The 14,323-nt window shown below is 40.3% G+C and overlaps 6 protein-coding genes across 6 annotated transcripts in view; 3 read left to right on the top strand and 3 right to left on the bottom strand.

Annotated features, from left to right (window-relative positions):
• LOC104774409 (COBW domain-containing protein 1) lies at window positions 578-3,133 on the top strand. Its single transcript, XM_010499024.1, has 10 exons — window positions 578-961; window positions 1,081-1,146; window positions 1,233-1,413; window positions 1,530-1,726; window positions 1,896-1,946; window positions 2,041-2,132; window positions 2,250-2,371; window positions 2,458-2,543; window positions 2,689-2,793; window positions 2,903-3,133. Exons 1-10 carry the CDS (start codon window positions 641-643, stop codon window positions 3,038-3,040), a joined length of 1,359 nt encoding a protein of 452 aa, XP_010497326.1. The 5' UTR covers window positions 578-640; the 3' UTR covers window positions 3,041-3,133.
• On the bottom strand, window positions 3,082-4,462 carry LOC104774417 (the record flags this gene model as incomplete). The annotated part of the gene is made up of 1 exon (XM_010499030.2): window positions 3,082-4,462. A coding segment is annotated over one exon (1,257 nt), but the record flags the coding sequence as incomplete, so codon positions are not given.
• Window positions 4,792-6,011, bottom strand: LOC104774398 (arogenate dehydrogenase 2, chloroplastic-like). Its single transcript, XM_010499015.1, has one exon. It carries the CDS (start codon window positions 5,913-5,915, stop codon window positions 4,860-4,862), a length of 1,056 nt encoding a protein of 351 aa, XP_010497317.1. The 5' UTR covers window positions 5,916-6,011; the 3' UTR covers window positions 4,792-4,859.
• On the top strand, window positions 6,184-7,501 carry LOC104774380 (ATP synthase gamma chain 2, chloroplastic-like). The gene is given in 2 exon segments (XM_010499002.2): window positions 6,184-7,235; window positions 7,237-7,501. Coding segments are annotated over 2 exon segments (1,161 nt in total). The 5' UTR covers window positions 6,184-6,284; the 3' UTR covers window positions 7,447-7,501.
• Window positions 7,678-11,142, bottom strand: LOC104774389 (pyrophosphate-energized vacuolar membrane proton pump 1-like). Its single transcript, XM_010499008.2, has 8 exons — window positions 10,783-11,142; window positions 9,976-10,550; window positions 9,503-9,882; window positions 9,315-9,401; window positions 8,901-9,231; window positions 8,355-8,765; window positions 8,211-8,270; window positions 7,678-8,128 (listed from the first exon to the last, which is right to left on the bottom strand). The coding sequence occupies exons 1-8, from the start codon at window positions 11,030-11,032 to the stop codon at window positions 7,922-7,924; spliced, it is 2,301 nt and encodes a 766-aa protein (XP_010497310.1). The 5' UTR covers window positions 11,033-11,142; the 3' UTR covers window positions 7,678-7,921.
• Window positions 12,812-14,323, top strand: part of LOC104778729 — a 5,725-nt gene continuing 4,213 nt past the window's right edge. Inside the window, exons 1-3 of the mRNA XM_019239751.1 lie at window positions 12,812-13,211; window positions 13,314-13,669; window positions 13,775-14,317. Coding sequence (XP_019095296.1) covers window positions 12,812-13,211; window positions 13,314-13,669; window positions 13,775-14,317 — 1,299 coding nt within the window. The remainder of the gene's footprint in view (window positions 13,212-13,313; window positions 13,670-13,774; window positions 14,318-14,323) is intronic.

The raw sequence follows: 14,323 nt of genomic DNA, 5'->3' as shown, positions 1-14,323 counted from the left end.
AACCTACATTTACACAAATTACAAACGATCCAAAAAAAAACTGTTTATGAGAGATAATGAAGTAGTAACTTGGGATCTGCACATCACAAGAAAAATCAACAAATTTTATGTTGGTTCTCTTGTTTTAAAAACAATTTTAATCAACTTATCTTTCAATCTATTTTAAACAGTTGCATTATAAAATTAAAAAAAAAACAACTGATAACAGAAATTATCGCCATAGAATGATTTTTATTTGTTATAAACTGATAATGGGTTTTTAGCGAAAACAAAAACTACTAATTTTAAGGATTATGCTCTTCTTCAAGTTTTGCATCTAATTTTTGATCCACGCAAAGAACTATTCTGATTTACATGATTTGTAGCCAAAAAAAAAAAACACACAAGTGGACTACAGAAAAGTTACTACTATTTTTGTGTGTTTTTGTTGTTGTGTTGCGAAATAATAAAATAAGTGTGTTTTTCTACCATTATGCAATTGTTATATTTTTTTAGTACACAAACAAAACTAAGTACGAACCAGGGGTCAATCTCGACCGTTCGATCGAACCGGCAAAACAAAAAAAAAGCGCGTAAGTCACAAAAACAAGTCTGTCGAACTCTCTTCACTGGATAGACCTTTAAACCCTAATAACCAGCAATGGCGACGCCGTTGAGACTCGACATAGCCACGGCTCCACTTGCTTTCACCGTTCCCAGATCTAATTTTTCGTTGAACTACCGGTTCGCTTCTTCTGCTAGTCGCAGGATAGCCACAGTTTCCGTCAGAACCAACCCTTCCCCGTTCTATCCCGCCAAGCTTTACTCTGATACCCGTCGGAGATTCCACTCCGCCGTTGCCTCTGATTCCTCCCTCGCGCTTTTGGATACCGAAGATTCCTTCGATCTTGCCACTGATGATAATTTACCCGATAATCGAATCCCGGCGACAATTATCACCGGGTTCCTCGGTTCTGGCAAGGTGAGGCTAGGCTTGTTATTTAATTTCAAATCTAGGGTTCATCATCTGCCGCAAAGCTTTTCAATTTTGTGTGAGCAAATGCTGATTTTGCGTGGGGTTTTGTCTTTCTGAGTATACAGACGACATTGCTAAACCATATATTGACGGGAGATCACGGGAAGCGCATAGCTGTGATCGAGAATGAGGTATTGTGTTTTATTCTCTGTGTCTGAAAAGTTGGATACAGTGAATTTTAAGATTTCTGATTTGTGGCTGAAATGTGAATTCTCAGTTTGGTGAAGTGGACATTGATGGATCGCTTGTGGCAGCTAAAACTGCTGGAGCAGAGGATATAATGATGCTTAACAATGGCTGTCTCTGTTGTACTGTTAGGGGTGATCTTGTGAGGATGATTTCTGAATTGGTTCAGGAGAAGAAAGGAAGATTCGACCATATTGTAATTGAGACTACAGGTTTGAAAAATATTTTTAGTTACTCTTTAATTCAGTTGAATTAAGCTCTAGAACTACATGATCCTTTTAGAAACCACTAGTGATGAATTTATAACATGTATTATGTTCTTGTCCAGGATTGGCGAATCCAGCCCCAATTATCCAAACTTTTTATGCTGAGGATGAAATTTTCAATGATGTCAAACTGGATGGAGTTGTCACTCTGGTTGATGCTAAACATGCTCGTTTGCATCTTGATGAAGTTAAACCCGAAGGCTATGTCAATGAGGCGGTTGAACAAATTGCTTACGCTGATCGTATCATAGTTAACAAGGTATTGTCAAGTTCTGTTTCTACCAAATTTTCGCGATTAGCATTACCATGAAAAATTGTATTTGAAATGTGTGGTGGATGCTTGTAGTATAAACTTCTCTACGGTTTGCTATGTATGGTTCTACCTTGACAAGTCATACAAGGTGAAAAATGTTTGTACTTTGTTGCAGACTGATCTTGTTGGTAAGCCCGAACTAGCTTCAGTGATGCAGCGGATAAAGGTAGATACTGCTTCTTTTGATTATTGTTTTCTCCTTGAACATCTATTTATTCTCTTTGCTCTGTATTTAACAATTATGCTATGGTTATTGTCAGACCATAAACAGCATGGCTCACATGAAGCAGACAAAATATGGGAAGGTTGACTTGGATTATGTTCTTGGAATTGGAGGGTTTGATCTAGAAAGGTCCGGTTTACTAATCTCTTATTACAAGTCATTCTGAAAACTTCTGTCCGAGGTCTATAGTAGCTCTATGCATTTGTTACGGTTTATTGCTGGTGGCTAACTGTTTTGTCTTTGCAGAATCGAGAGCTCTGTGAATGAAGAAGTGAAGGAAAATCACGAGGGACATGATGATCATCACCATGACCATGAGCATGGTCATGACTGCCATGATCACCACAATGAGCATGATCATGAACACGGTATGTTATAGGATTACCAAAGAGTGGTCTTATTATTTAATACTGATCGCCTACATGCACTGATTAGTTTGCTTCTGAAACCGCAGAGCATCACCATTCTCATGATCACACCCATGACCCTGGTGTTGCTTCAGTCAGTTTAGTTTGCGAAGGTGACTTAGACCTTGAGAAGGTATAACCCAATATGGCTCAAATTGTGTAACATGTGATGCATTAAACCGTAGGACCAGAAGTCTTGCTATAAATTTTAAATGATAATGGAGATGCGTGATTGATTATCTGCATTATCTAGAACCTTAGTTTTGACAATGGATCAGGCTAACATGTGGCTTGGGGCGCTATTGTACCAACGTAGTGAGGATATCTACAGAATGAAAGGTATCCTCTCTGTCCAAGACATGGACGAAAGATTCGTGTTTCAGGTGACCATCATTTATCATTATTTTGATCATCATTTCAACTGAATCTTAAAGCATTGAAGTCTTTTGATGTAGAATTCTATCTGATGACGGTTTTTAATGGTTGGGACAGGGAGTTCATGAAATATTCGAAGGATCACCAGACCGGCTATGGAGAAAAGATGAAACAAGAACCAACAAGATCGTTTTTATTGGCAAGAATTTGAACCGAGAGGAGCTAGAGATGGGTTTCAGAGGTTGCTTGATTTGATTATAGTAGCAAATATTAAAAACCATTGCATTTTGTATCCGTTGATCAATGGAAACTTTTGAACAAGAAATACCGTCTAAAGTTTGACACTAACTACAAAGGGATGAGTCAAGAACATATTCACCATACAAAACACCCATAAGCGACCTGGCAAGATTCCTATTACTACCGACCAAATAAATTCCTCCATTTATCCTTCAAATCCACCTCACTCCTATCAGCTAAAACAACAGGGTTTGAATTCTTGACATCTTTCCATGATTTTCCAAACTCTTTCACTCCTTCCCTCAGAGCTGCCACTTCTTCAGGAGTCCAGAATTTCATCGGCCTTCTGGGACGCGGCCTTTCCAATCTTACTTTCTTCAACGGTGATACATTCAGAGGTTCCGGGGTTGGTAGATGAGGCCGGACTCTTCTAGACGATGATGTTCCCTCACTATCTTCTGCTTCAGTCCTATTTGCCTCATCATGCTGAGGAGTGACATCATTTGACTGCTCCATTGCATCGTCAGGTTCTTGCCCTTGCCTAGTGGAAGCATCAATGAGTCTTTGAATTTCCAGCAAAAAATCCTTAAGCTCTCGAGCAACTGTTATGTCCCCCTTATTAAGACTTGGCTCATGTTCCTGTTCTTGTTCATTCACCTTATCTGCCCCATCATGTTTCTCCACACCTCCCACTTCTTCAACATCATTATCATTCTCTCTACTGCTTCCATTTCTGCCCTCCCTCCTCACTCCAATATTGTCAATGTTGTCACCTGCTCTACCAAAGCCATTACCTCTATTCCGGGAATCCTTGCGCTTAAGCAACCTCTTTCGAGCTTCTGATTCAAGAGAGGAACACCCAAGTAGTGCCCACTGCTCTTTAACAAGCTGACTGAGATGAGAGATGGCATTGTACCTGATATTAGTCTCACGGATCTTCCTGTAAATCTCAGGTTCCTCAAACGCCTCGTTTAAATCACTCTCCCATTTCAACAACTCGTGACTCACCAAATCGCTCTCTCTCCCCTTCAACATCCCAATCCGCTTCTTCCAAATCCTCTCAAGGGCATCGCCAAAGAAGCCATCCGAAACAGTCACTGGCCACATAAACCTAAGCGTGCATTCCGCAGCCGTCCAGCAGTAGGCAGATTTGAGAGACCCCATGATTACAGAACGTTCCTGCAACATAAGCTTCTCCAAAATCTCGAGGATATCAAGCATTCCTTCGTCGACTGTACCTCGAATCAAGGAATTGGAGATGTCCCGCAAAACGGCAGTTATCTTGAGCTTTACACAGTCGTCGGAATCTACCGGTGTCAGAGCTGATAACAGAGGAGAACCGTAAACCCTAGGATTTTGTTGCCGACGGAGGAAAAATTCCGCTACCCACTTCTCCATCACTTCCGTTTTTGAATCACAAAGACCGTGATCAAAGATTCATCATTTGTTCAGTTTTCGTCGTCGGTAAGAAGGTTTAGGGTTGTAATTTTGGGAAGACAAAAAGCTCCGACCAACGATGGTGCCACTGATAAATTATATTCCAAAATTCAAATTTGTGTTTTTTTTGCTTTTCCTTATTAGGACTAGTAAATAGTACGCTACATTCAAGCGGCCCATTATGTTATTGGGCCATGAGGAAATGTTATTGTCCTGATTCGAATCGGGTGGGTGACCCGGCATTTGGGTAGTCATGGATTATGGTCTTTTGAGTTTTCAGCAACACAATGTTCAGAAATTTCCAACAGATACATTGAGGATTTCCAAAAGGTCACAACTTTTATTTATTCCGAATCTATTACAATCCAATCAAACCCTACAAACATGTGATTTAAGATTATGATGATGATGTTACATCTTTGATGGGAACAACATTACCATCGTTGAGCAATTTCTGCTCTGTTTTCTTAGGGGATTGAAGCTCCCCACCAAACATTTGCTTCCTGTATTGCTGATGCAATCTCCCAAACAGCTCTTTCTTGACGGATTCAAACGCCATATCTAATCTCTCCAACTGTTCAAGAGCATTCGGGTTATACATAAACAAACCGTAGAAAAGCTCAAAGCTGTCACTCGATGTGTTCTCCACCAAATCCAGCAGCGTCTCATACCCTTTAGTGTTGATCGGCGAAGACTCAACTCCGTATTTCTCCAAAACCCTTCCCATAGTATGCGTCACGAACTGTGATCCAGCTGCGTAATAGTCATGCTTCTCACAGCTCATCTCAACCATCTTACAACCTTCATTCTCAAATACTCTTAGAAACTTGTCACACCTCTCGTGTCTTGAAGCTTCGTCTCCGATTCTCACCTTATCATATACAAAAGGCAGGTTAGACCAAGAATGCTTACCACTCTCGGGTCCAAACATTGGGTGAGTACAGAGAATGTCGAACTCCTTGGGAAGGTATTTGAGGAAGAGTGCTCTCGGGAACTCTTTGACGGAGAGCACATCGACGAAGAGCGTGCTACGGCGGAGACGTTGGAAAGGGAAAGATCTCAGGACTGATTCTGTGGAGAGGATTGAGGTACAGAGGAGTACAACGTCGGGGTGTTGTTCGCAGAGATCGTGTGGGTTATTGAAGAAACGAGCTCCGATTGAGGAAGCAGCGTCGGAGTAATCGGATCGAGAGTGAGTGATTAGGTCGTGACCATGTCGAACTAGGGTTTTCGAGAGGAATTGGCCGAAATTGCCGAAACCCAAGACGGCGATTTTGAGAGCAGAGGATTTACGGTACTCGGATTTGAGTTGGGTTTCGTAATCGAAGATCTGTGCGGCGTCGATGGCTCGGATTCGTAGGGATCTCGGCGGAGAAATGAGGAATGCTGGTGAATTGCGGCGGAGATTGGGTGGAGAAAAGAGGGGTTTCGCCGGAGAGAATTGGATTAACATTGTGGTAGCGGTGGACAGAGGGTTGGTTCACGATAAAGCCCCAAACTTTTGGAGCTGAGAGTCTCTGTGAGAGGAGGAAGAAGATGATAGAGCTTCCAAATTAATAAAAGGATCAGAAATGTCGTGACCAAAACGTGGTGGTGATGCTAATCAACATAACCACAATTACAAGGACCATTCAAGAAATTTCAAAAAACTTAGGTCAACTAAACTCTACTTTCGTAGTAATTCTATATAAACCCCCTAAAGAACATTATAATTAGAAAAAACCTCTCAAATTATCTTTCTTTGCTCATTTCTCCACGTGAGGATGAAATCTTAAACCTCTTAAGCTCAGAGTCTTTTTTAACTCTTCTTCAACAAACGAAAATGACAGGTTCGATCTCGACCTCTTGGCTCTTGTTGTCTCCTTCGAATTCTAAACCGCTTTCTAGCTCAGACTCGTACTCTTTCATAGCCACCTTGAAACCATTTCGTTATTATCCGTTTCAATCACTGAGCCCAAATCGGATTTCGTCGGGATCTCCGTCTCCCTCACTTCGAATTCGCTCTGGAATCCGGGAGTTACGAGAACGGATCGACAGTGTGAAGAGTACCCAGAAGATAACGGAAGCGATGAGACTGGTGGCGGCTGCTAGAGTTCGTCGAGCTCAAGATGCAGTCATAAAGTGTAGACCTTTCACCGAGACTCTAGTCGAGGTTCTCTACTCTATCAACCGGTGTGCTCAATTGGAAGACATTGATTTCCCTCTTAGTGTTGTTAGACCCGTCAAGAGAGTTGCTTTGGTTGTTGTCACTGGTGATAAAGGATTGTGTGGTGGTTTCAACAACGCTGTCATCAAGAAAGCCAGTTTGAGAGTTCAAGAGTTGAAGCAAAGAGGTATAGACTGTGTTGTGATTAGCGTTGGTAAGAAAGGGAATGCGTATTTTAGCCGGAGAGATGAAATCGAAGTGGATAAATGTATTGAAGGAGGAGGTGTTTTCCCAACGACTAAAGAAGCTCAAGTTATTGCAGATGATGTGTTTTCCCTGTTTGTGAGTGAAGAGGTTGATAAAGTTGAGCTAGTTTACACAAAGTTTGTGTCTTTGATAAAATCTGATCCTGTGATCCACACTCTGTTGCCTTTGTCGATCAAAGGAGAGTCTTGTGATGTGAAAGGAGATTGTGTTGATGCTATGGAGGATGAGATGTTTAGGCTAACGAGCAAAGATGGCAAGTTAGCTGTGGAAAGGACGAAGCTTGAAGTTGAGAAGCCTGAGATGTCACCGTTGATGCAGTTCGAGCAAGACCCTGTTCAGATTCTTGATGCAATGATGCCTTTTGTATCTAAACAGTCAGATTTTAAGAGCACTGCAAGAGTCTTTAGCGAGTGAGCTCGCGTCCAGGATGAATGCTATGAGTAATGCTACTGACAATGCGGTTGAATTGAAGAAGAATCTAACCATGGCTTATAATCGAGCAAGACAGGCTAAGATCACTGGGGAGTTGCTTGAGATTGTGGCTGGAGCCGAGGCTCTTCGAGAGTCTTAGTTAGAAACTACAGCTTCCTTTTTTTTTTTGGACAATGAGAAACTACTGCTTTCCTATGTGTAACCATTTGTTGGTTGTGTAATAAATGTCATGAAAGAATGAACAGGTCTTGAGAAATTGTGAAACGTTTCCCTCACCAGACAAAAGACTAGTTTCCCATTTGTCTCGAAGATGACAAAAACAATATAGTAAGAAATAAGCAGCAGAAAGTAACGGCTAAAACAAGTCTCAAAGACTCAAAATACTTGGTGGATTTCTAAATTCTAGACAGCACAAAAAAGAACAGAGAGAGGGAGAAAGAGAAAGAAACATCATATGGTTGGTTCTTTAAATGAGCCTCATCAACAAAAAAAGTTTTTTTTTTAACCACCTACGGAAAACGAAAATAAGAATGGTAAAAAAGAGAGTTTTGAATCGATCGCCATCATCTTCTTCTTCATCATCATCGTCGTCCTCTTCTTCACTCCGGTAGAGTTTAGAGGTACTTGAAAAGGATACCACCGTGAGTGGCAAAGAAGGGAGCGAAGACAAGAGACTCAACAGCCATGAGCTTGATGAGGATGTTCAATGAAGGTCCTGAGGTATCCTTCAATGGGTCTCCAATTGTGTCTCCAATGACAGCTGCCTTGTGTGGCTCTGAACCCTTTGGCCCAAGGCTCTTTGCGTGCTCTGATACACCCGCCTGCAAATAAAATCACAATTCTTGAGTATTTGATTCAATCTCTTCAAATAGTTTGTTTTAAGCTTTAAGAAAATTACAATACCTCGATGTATTTCTTGGCATTGTCCCAGGCGCCACCAGTGTTAGATGCTGATATGGCGATCTGTTTAAAATAAATAAGAGCATTGGTGAGCATATGTTTTAACTACAGTTAGTTGATCATAAGAGAACTGAGAAAATATTTTACCTGAACACCGGAGACAAGAGATCCGGCGAGAACACCAGAGAGGGTCTCAACACCAAAGAAGAATCCAACAATGAGTGGTGTGAGCATGACAAGGCAACCAGGAGGGATCATTTCCTTGATGGAAGCATCGGTGGAGATCTTGACACATGTGGCGTAGTCGGGTTTTGCGGTACCTTCCATGAGGCCAGGGATGGTGTTGAACTGCCTGCGAACTTCTTCAACCATCTTAAGAGCTGCACTTCCTACACTCTTCATTGTCATGGCAGAGAACCAGTAAGGAAGCATGGCACCAACAAGCAGCCCAATGATAACCTTAGGGGTCAAAACATCTACGGTGTGGATTCCTGCACGGCTCACAAAGGCACCAAACAAAGCCAAGGAGACTAGGGCAGCAGACCCGATGGCAAATCCCTGTGCACAACATGGAATTACATTTCATATTACATAACATGATAACAAGCAAAGGCAACTTGAGGAATAAATAAAGCAAGCAAGCTCTCTAAATGATTAATCGGATTGCATAAAGAGTTTTAGAAAGCCACGTACCTTGCCAATAGCAGCAGTGGTGTTTCCAGCAGCATCAAGAGCATCGGTTCTTTCACGGATGCGGTGGCTCATTCCAGCCATTTCAGCAATACCACCAGCATTGTCACTGATGGGACCGTAAGCATCAATTGCCAAACCAGTGGCAATGGTACTGAGCATGCCAAGAGCAGCAACAGCAACACCATACATAGCAGCAAAGCTGAAACTAACGAATATACTGATAGCAATTGCAAAGATTGGAATAATGACGGATTTGTAACCAAGAGCAAGTCCGAATATAACATTGGTGGCTGCTCCAGTTCTGCATGAATCAGCAACATCTTGGACGGGGCTGCAAAAACACAGGGACATTAGAGCTTGTTATACTAGCTGGAAAGAAGTTAGTAACTAGATACAGCTAACGTAGCTTCATACCTGTAGGCGTTGCTAGTGTAGTATTCGGTGACGAAACCAATAATGAGTCCAGCCCAAAGACCAACACAAACGCACAGGAATAGTTGCCTGGAATCCAAAATTATGCCAGAGTTAGAAAAAGTGTACAGAGAAGTTTGAATCATGAAATGCAGGAAACACACAAAAGCAATCATACAGTAAGATCTTACCAGTTCTTCACAACTTTTTGTACTCCAAAGTTGAAGATTGTGAAGGAGGAAGGCAAGCCAACCCATGACACAATAGCAATTCCAACAGTCATAATAACAGTTGAGATGATGAGCTGATTCTTCAATGCCGGTTCAATCTCCTTAACGACCTTGATCTCAAAGAAATCAGTGGCAAAGAGTGTTGTGATCAAACAGACCAAGATTCCCATTGAACTGATGAGCAATGGGTAGCACATGGCAGTGAAATCGTGGTTGTTTCCAAAAGAAGAGATGGAAGCAACAACAAGAGCAGCACATGATGCTTCAGCATATGACCCAAAGAGATCAGATCCCATACCAGCAATGTCACCAACATTGTCACCCACATTATCAGCGATAACCTGTAACATAACCAACAAAGTTAAGTCAAAACTTCTAATAAATAAAACGAAAGCACAGTGTTATTATTATACACAGTGAACTGATGTACTTACAGCTGGGTTCCTTGGATCGTCTTCTGGAATATTCCTCTCAATTTTACCGACAAGATCAGCGCCGACATCAGCTGCCTTAGTGTAGATCCCACCACCAACACGGCCAAAGAGAGCCATGGAAGATCCACCAAGCCCATAACCAGTAATAGCCTCAAAAAGACCTTCCCAGTCATCTCCGTAATAGATCTTGAACACATTGATAGTAATGTAAAGCACCAACAAACCACTGGCAGCAAGAAGGAAACCCATCACAGCACCAGACCTGAAGGCAACAATGAAGGCCTTTCCAACACCTTTTCTTGCTTCCAAGGTGGTCCTAGCATTGGCGTAGGTGGCAATCTTCATTCCAAGGAAACCAGAGAGAACAGAGGTGACAGCACCAAGCACGAAAGCAACAGTGCTGAAAGCTGCAGTAGCCAATGCAGGCTTACAAACTCTTTTGGCGTCGTAAGTACAAGCCTTGTTCTCAGTGCTGAATCCCTCAACAGAGCCGAGGAAAACAAAGATAACACCAGCAAAGAATATCATGAAGACACCAACGTATTTGTACTCGGTGAACAAGAACGAAGTTGCACCTGTTCCAAACAGATCCAATGATTATTCACTTTTTTCACATACACAACCACACACACACATCATTATTATTACAGATTTTCACCAAGACACTAAATTAGTAATTTCCAAAGATTGATTTCTAACATTCCAAAACATCGTTATCATCATTACCAAACAAGCTCCAATCACAAAAAAAGAGACAGATCTAAAAACAGAACCGTGAGATCTAAATAAAGCTGAACTAGATCTTACCTTCAGAGATAGCAGTCTGAATCTCAGCGCACTTAGCGACAACACTCTGGTCATTAACACCTTCCTCCTCCTCGATTAGATAATCTTCGTGACCATTCTTGCCAGCAGACGACGATGCGCCGAGGTCAGAGGTGAGCTTCACACGTGAGACAACGTACCATTGGAAGAGCGAAAACAAGATACCGACAACCGCACAAACCGGCACAAGGATCTCCGTCCAGAGCTCCGGTAGTAAAGCACTCGCCACCATCTCTCCTCCGATAAGAGAAAAAAAAAAAAAAAAAAAAAAAAAAAAAACAACAACACAAAGATAAGCGCTTCGCGCGAGAGACAAAGAACACACAGAGAAAGAGAAGAGGAAATGAGGCGTAAACTCGGTGAGGATATCGTGTCGTTTTTATAAGAGTACCTCTCTCCTCCGTCTTGGATTCTCCAATCCAGAAATAAAGTTGGAATCCGGTACGGTTTGGCTCACGTTTTTTACGCTACACCATCAGAAATAAGCGCGTGTAGACTACGCTCGTTATGTCTGAATTTTTTTTGTTCATCTTAATCTTAACCGCTAGTTATCGGACACGACATCCAAAGTAACGCTTAAGTTCATCGCGGTCGTCGATTTTAGGGCGAAAGGCACCTACTACGTGTGCATCGACGCGTTTGTGACCGTCCGATTGTGAAGTACATGATTAGTACTTTTTCTGGTTTTGTAGTCAATCACACGTACGCGGTTAGAAATTAATTGTAGTTAGGTAAAGATCAATGATAATATTATTATTATCCATGGTATATTCTCAGTATGTACCCAATCAGCTGTGTATTCAATCCAATGTACATATTAGCATATATAGAGAGAGATATAGTTAATAGCTTTGAATCCAAAAGAATAAAAAAAAAACAAAAAGATATTTAGTCAAAAGCCTTAATCATTATGTATTAATTTCATAATTATGATATTTGGAGGAAATATATATTGTTAAAATTTCAGTTATGTAAATTAAAAAATATAAAACATAGTGAAAATATAATTTAATATTAAAACCATTAGAAGATAAATCTAGCCCTTCAATTAAATAGGCCATGTGTATTAAATTGTTTATTAACCTTATCATCGTGAATAATTTTTTTTTTTTTTTGACAACAAAGATGTATATAAATAAATGCTTGCTATTCTGTAAAAAGTAAATGCTTGCTATAATTGTATAGGCTACTATGATTTAAAAAGACATTTTTGCTTCAATTTGTCCTATTATGCTTTTTTTTTTGGAGTTTGGTAGAATAGATTTTACAATACAGAAAAACTCAGTTATACCCTTAATACAGAAAAAACCAAAATTTACTTATCAAACTTTTTCTATATTTCTTCTTTTGTATACTTCCTATATTTAATCAAAACAATACTTCCTTTTTTTAACAATTCATTTCCTTATACTTTTTTTACTGATTTTTGTATTACTTTTTTTTACTACTCACCTACCTAAAAGAAAAAAATCTCGACATTATCGATCAATACCCACCGGCGAGTATCTCTCTCTCTCAAACGATATCGACTCCGGTAGCTTCTCCCACCGGCGAAGATCGACGACTCCGGCAGCTTCTCCCACCGGCGACGACTTCGGTAGCTTCTCTCTCTCTCTCTCCCTCTCTCTCTCTCTCTCTCTCTCTATCTCTCTCGACACAATTGAGGTTTTCCCCAAATCTATTTCAAAAATTTTCCCCAAAATTTTGATTGAACCCAATCGATTTCTCTCTCTCTCTCTCTCTCTCAATCGATGCATGCAATTGTTTGTTTGGATTGTTGTGGTTGTGTTTTTTTCCCCAAATGTGATTTTTCTTATGTTAGTATAGCTAATCGATTGAAATTTGTGTTTTTTCTTACAGTTAGTATAGATAATCAATTGATTGTGTTTTTTCTTATAGTTAGTATAGCTAATCGATCATGTTTTTGTGTTTTTTCTTATAGTTAGTATAGCTAATTGATCATGTTCATCATACTAATGAATATCATTTTCTTAATTTTTTTTGTGTAGCTATGGAAACAGAATTTCCTAAACGCCTGTTTAGAGATGGATTTGAGCCACAAGTGAAGAAGATTAACAATTCCTGTCGAATTTCTATCTTGGGCAAAGTCAAACAAGCATTACCTAAAGAGTATGAGAAGGTGAAGAATGATCCAGTCTTTTCACATGTCTTTGCACTCTACGAGAATGGTTTAGGGTATTCAGGACGTTTGATACACAGCATGATGTCTAGGCAATTGGTTACAAAGAAAAAAAGAGAGATATGGTTTGTGTTTGGAGGGAAGCCACTCAGATTTTCAATGCAAGAGTTTCATGCTGTGACTGGGCTCAAATGCACTGCGGATTCTAGTTGTAATTTAGAGAATTGGAAAGATGATGGTGGGTTTTGGAGCAAATTGATGAAGAGAAAAGGTCCGACTATTAGCATTAAGAGCTTGGTTGATGTTCACTTACCTGTAATTCACAAATGGAATGAGGTAGATAGGATCCGATTGGTGTATCTTCTTGTGATAGCTGGGTTGGTTATGGCTAAGGATGAGAAAAAGTATATTCCACTCAAATACATCCAGATGGTAATGGATCTTGATAAGGTGAGGACTTATCCTTGGGGTCTTAAAGCTTTTAAAAGTCTTGCTAAGTCTATCATAGAAAAAAGAGAAGATTTGAAGAAGATCAATAGCTATGCATTAGATGGTTTCTCATATGCATTTCAAATATGGGTGATGGAGGCAATTCCAGACATTGGAAAGTTGTTGGGAGAAAAGATTATCACTGAGTTTAGAGAAGCTCCTCGATGTTCTAACTGGAAAGGCGCAGCCAAAGTATCATATGATGATATCATCCAACTAGAAAGTACATTTGGACCGAAGGTACTTTCTTTGTCAACCCAACTCTTATCACATGTTCTTTTTTGTTAATAGTTGATGTCATTGTTTAATCTTTAACTCCTACCTGTTTTTTTTTCTTTTTTTTAGGATATTGTTTATCCATACATATCTATTACTAGCGATTTCGACGTTGTTGACTCCATTGAGTTTTTATGGCGTGACGAAACAAGCGATGGTGAAGTCGATAATTTGAAAGATAAGATCAGTTCTGGAAATGATTTTGGAGACCATATTTGGGGAACTGTACAAGTTGATGATGTGGAGGGTGAACATATTCAATTAAAAGATGATGTTGGCAGTGAGGTGTGTGAAGAAAATCAAGGGTCTAGTGCAACAAAGAGTGGTGAGAGTATGCAAGCTGCTAATGATGAAGAATCAGGTTGCAAGAGGAAGAGACAACATGATCATGGTGCGGAGAGGAGGAAAAAGAAACTGCTCTATGAGCGAGCAGCAACAACACATCGAGCTGCAACAGATGAACAAATGAAGTCCTTTATTAGTGTGTTTGAGACTTGTTTCAAGAGTTTTGAGAAGAAGGTTGACAGCCGATTGGAAAAAATAGAAAAGGATGTCTCACTCTTGAAGGATACTTTAACTTCAGCTGGAATTACAATAAGCACTCAAGCCATGGTTGAT

Source organism: Camelina sativa, chromosome 3 (genome assembly GCF_000633955.1).
Source record: "Camelina sativa cultivar DH55 chromosome 3, Cs, whole genome shotgun sequence".
Lineage (NCBI taxonomy): Eukaryota > Viridiplantae > Streptophyta > Magnoliopsida > Brassicales > Brassicaceae > Camelina > Camelina sativa.
This window is presented reverse-complemented; position numbering and strand designations above follow the sequence as displayed.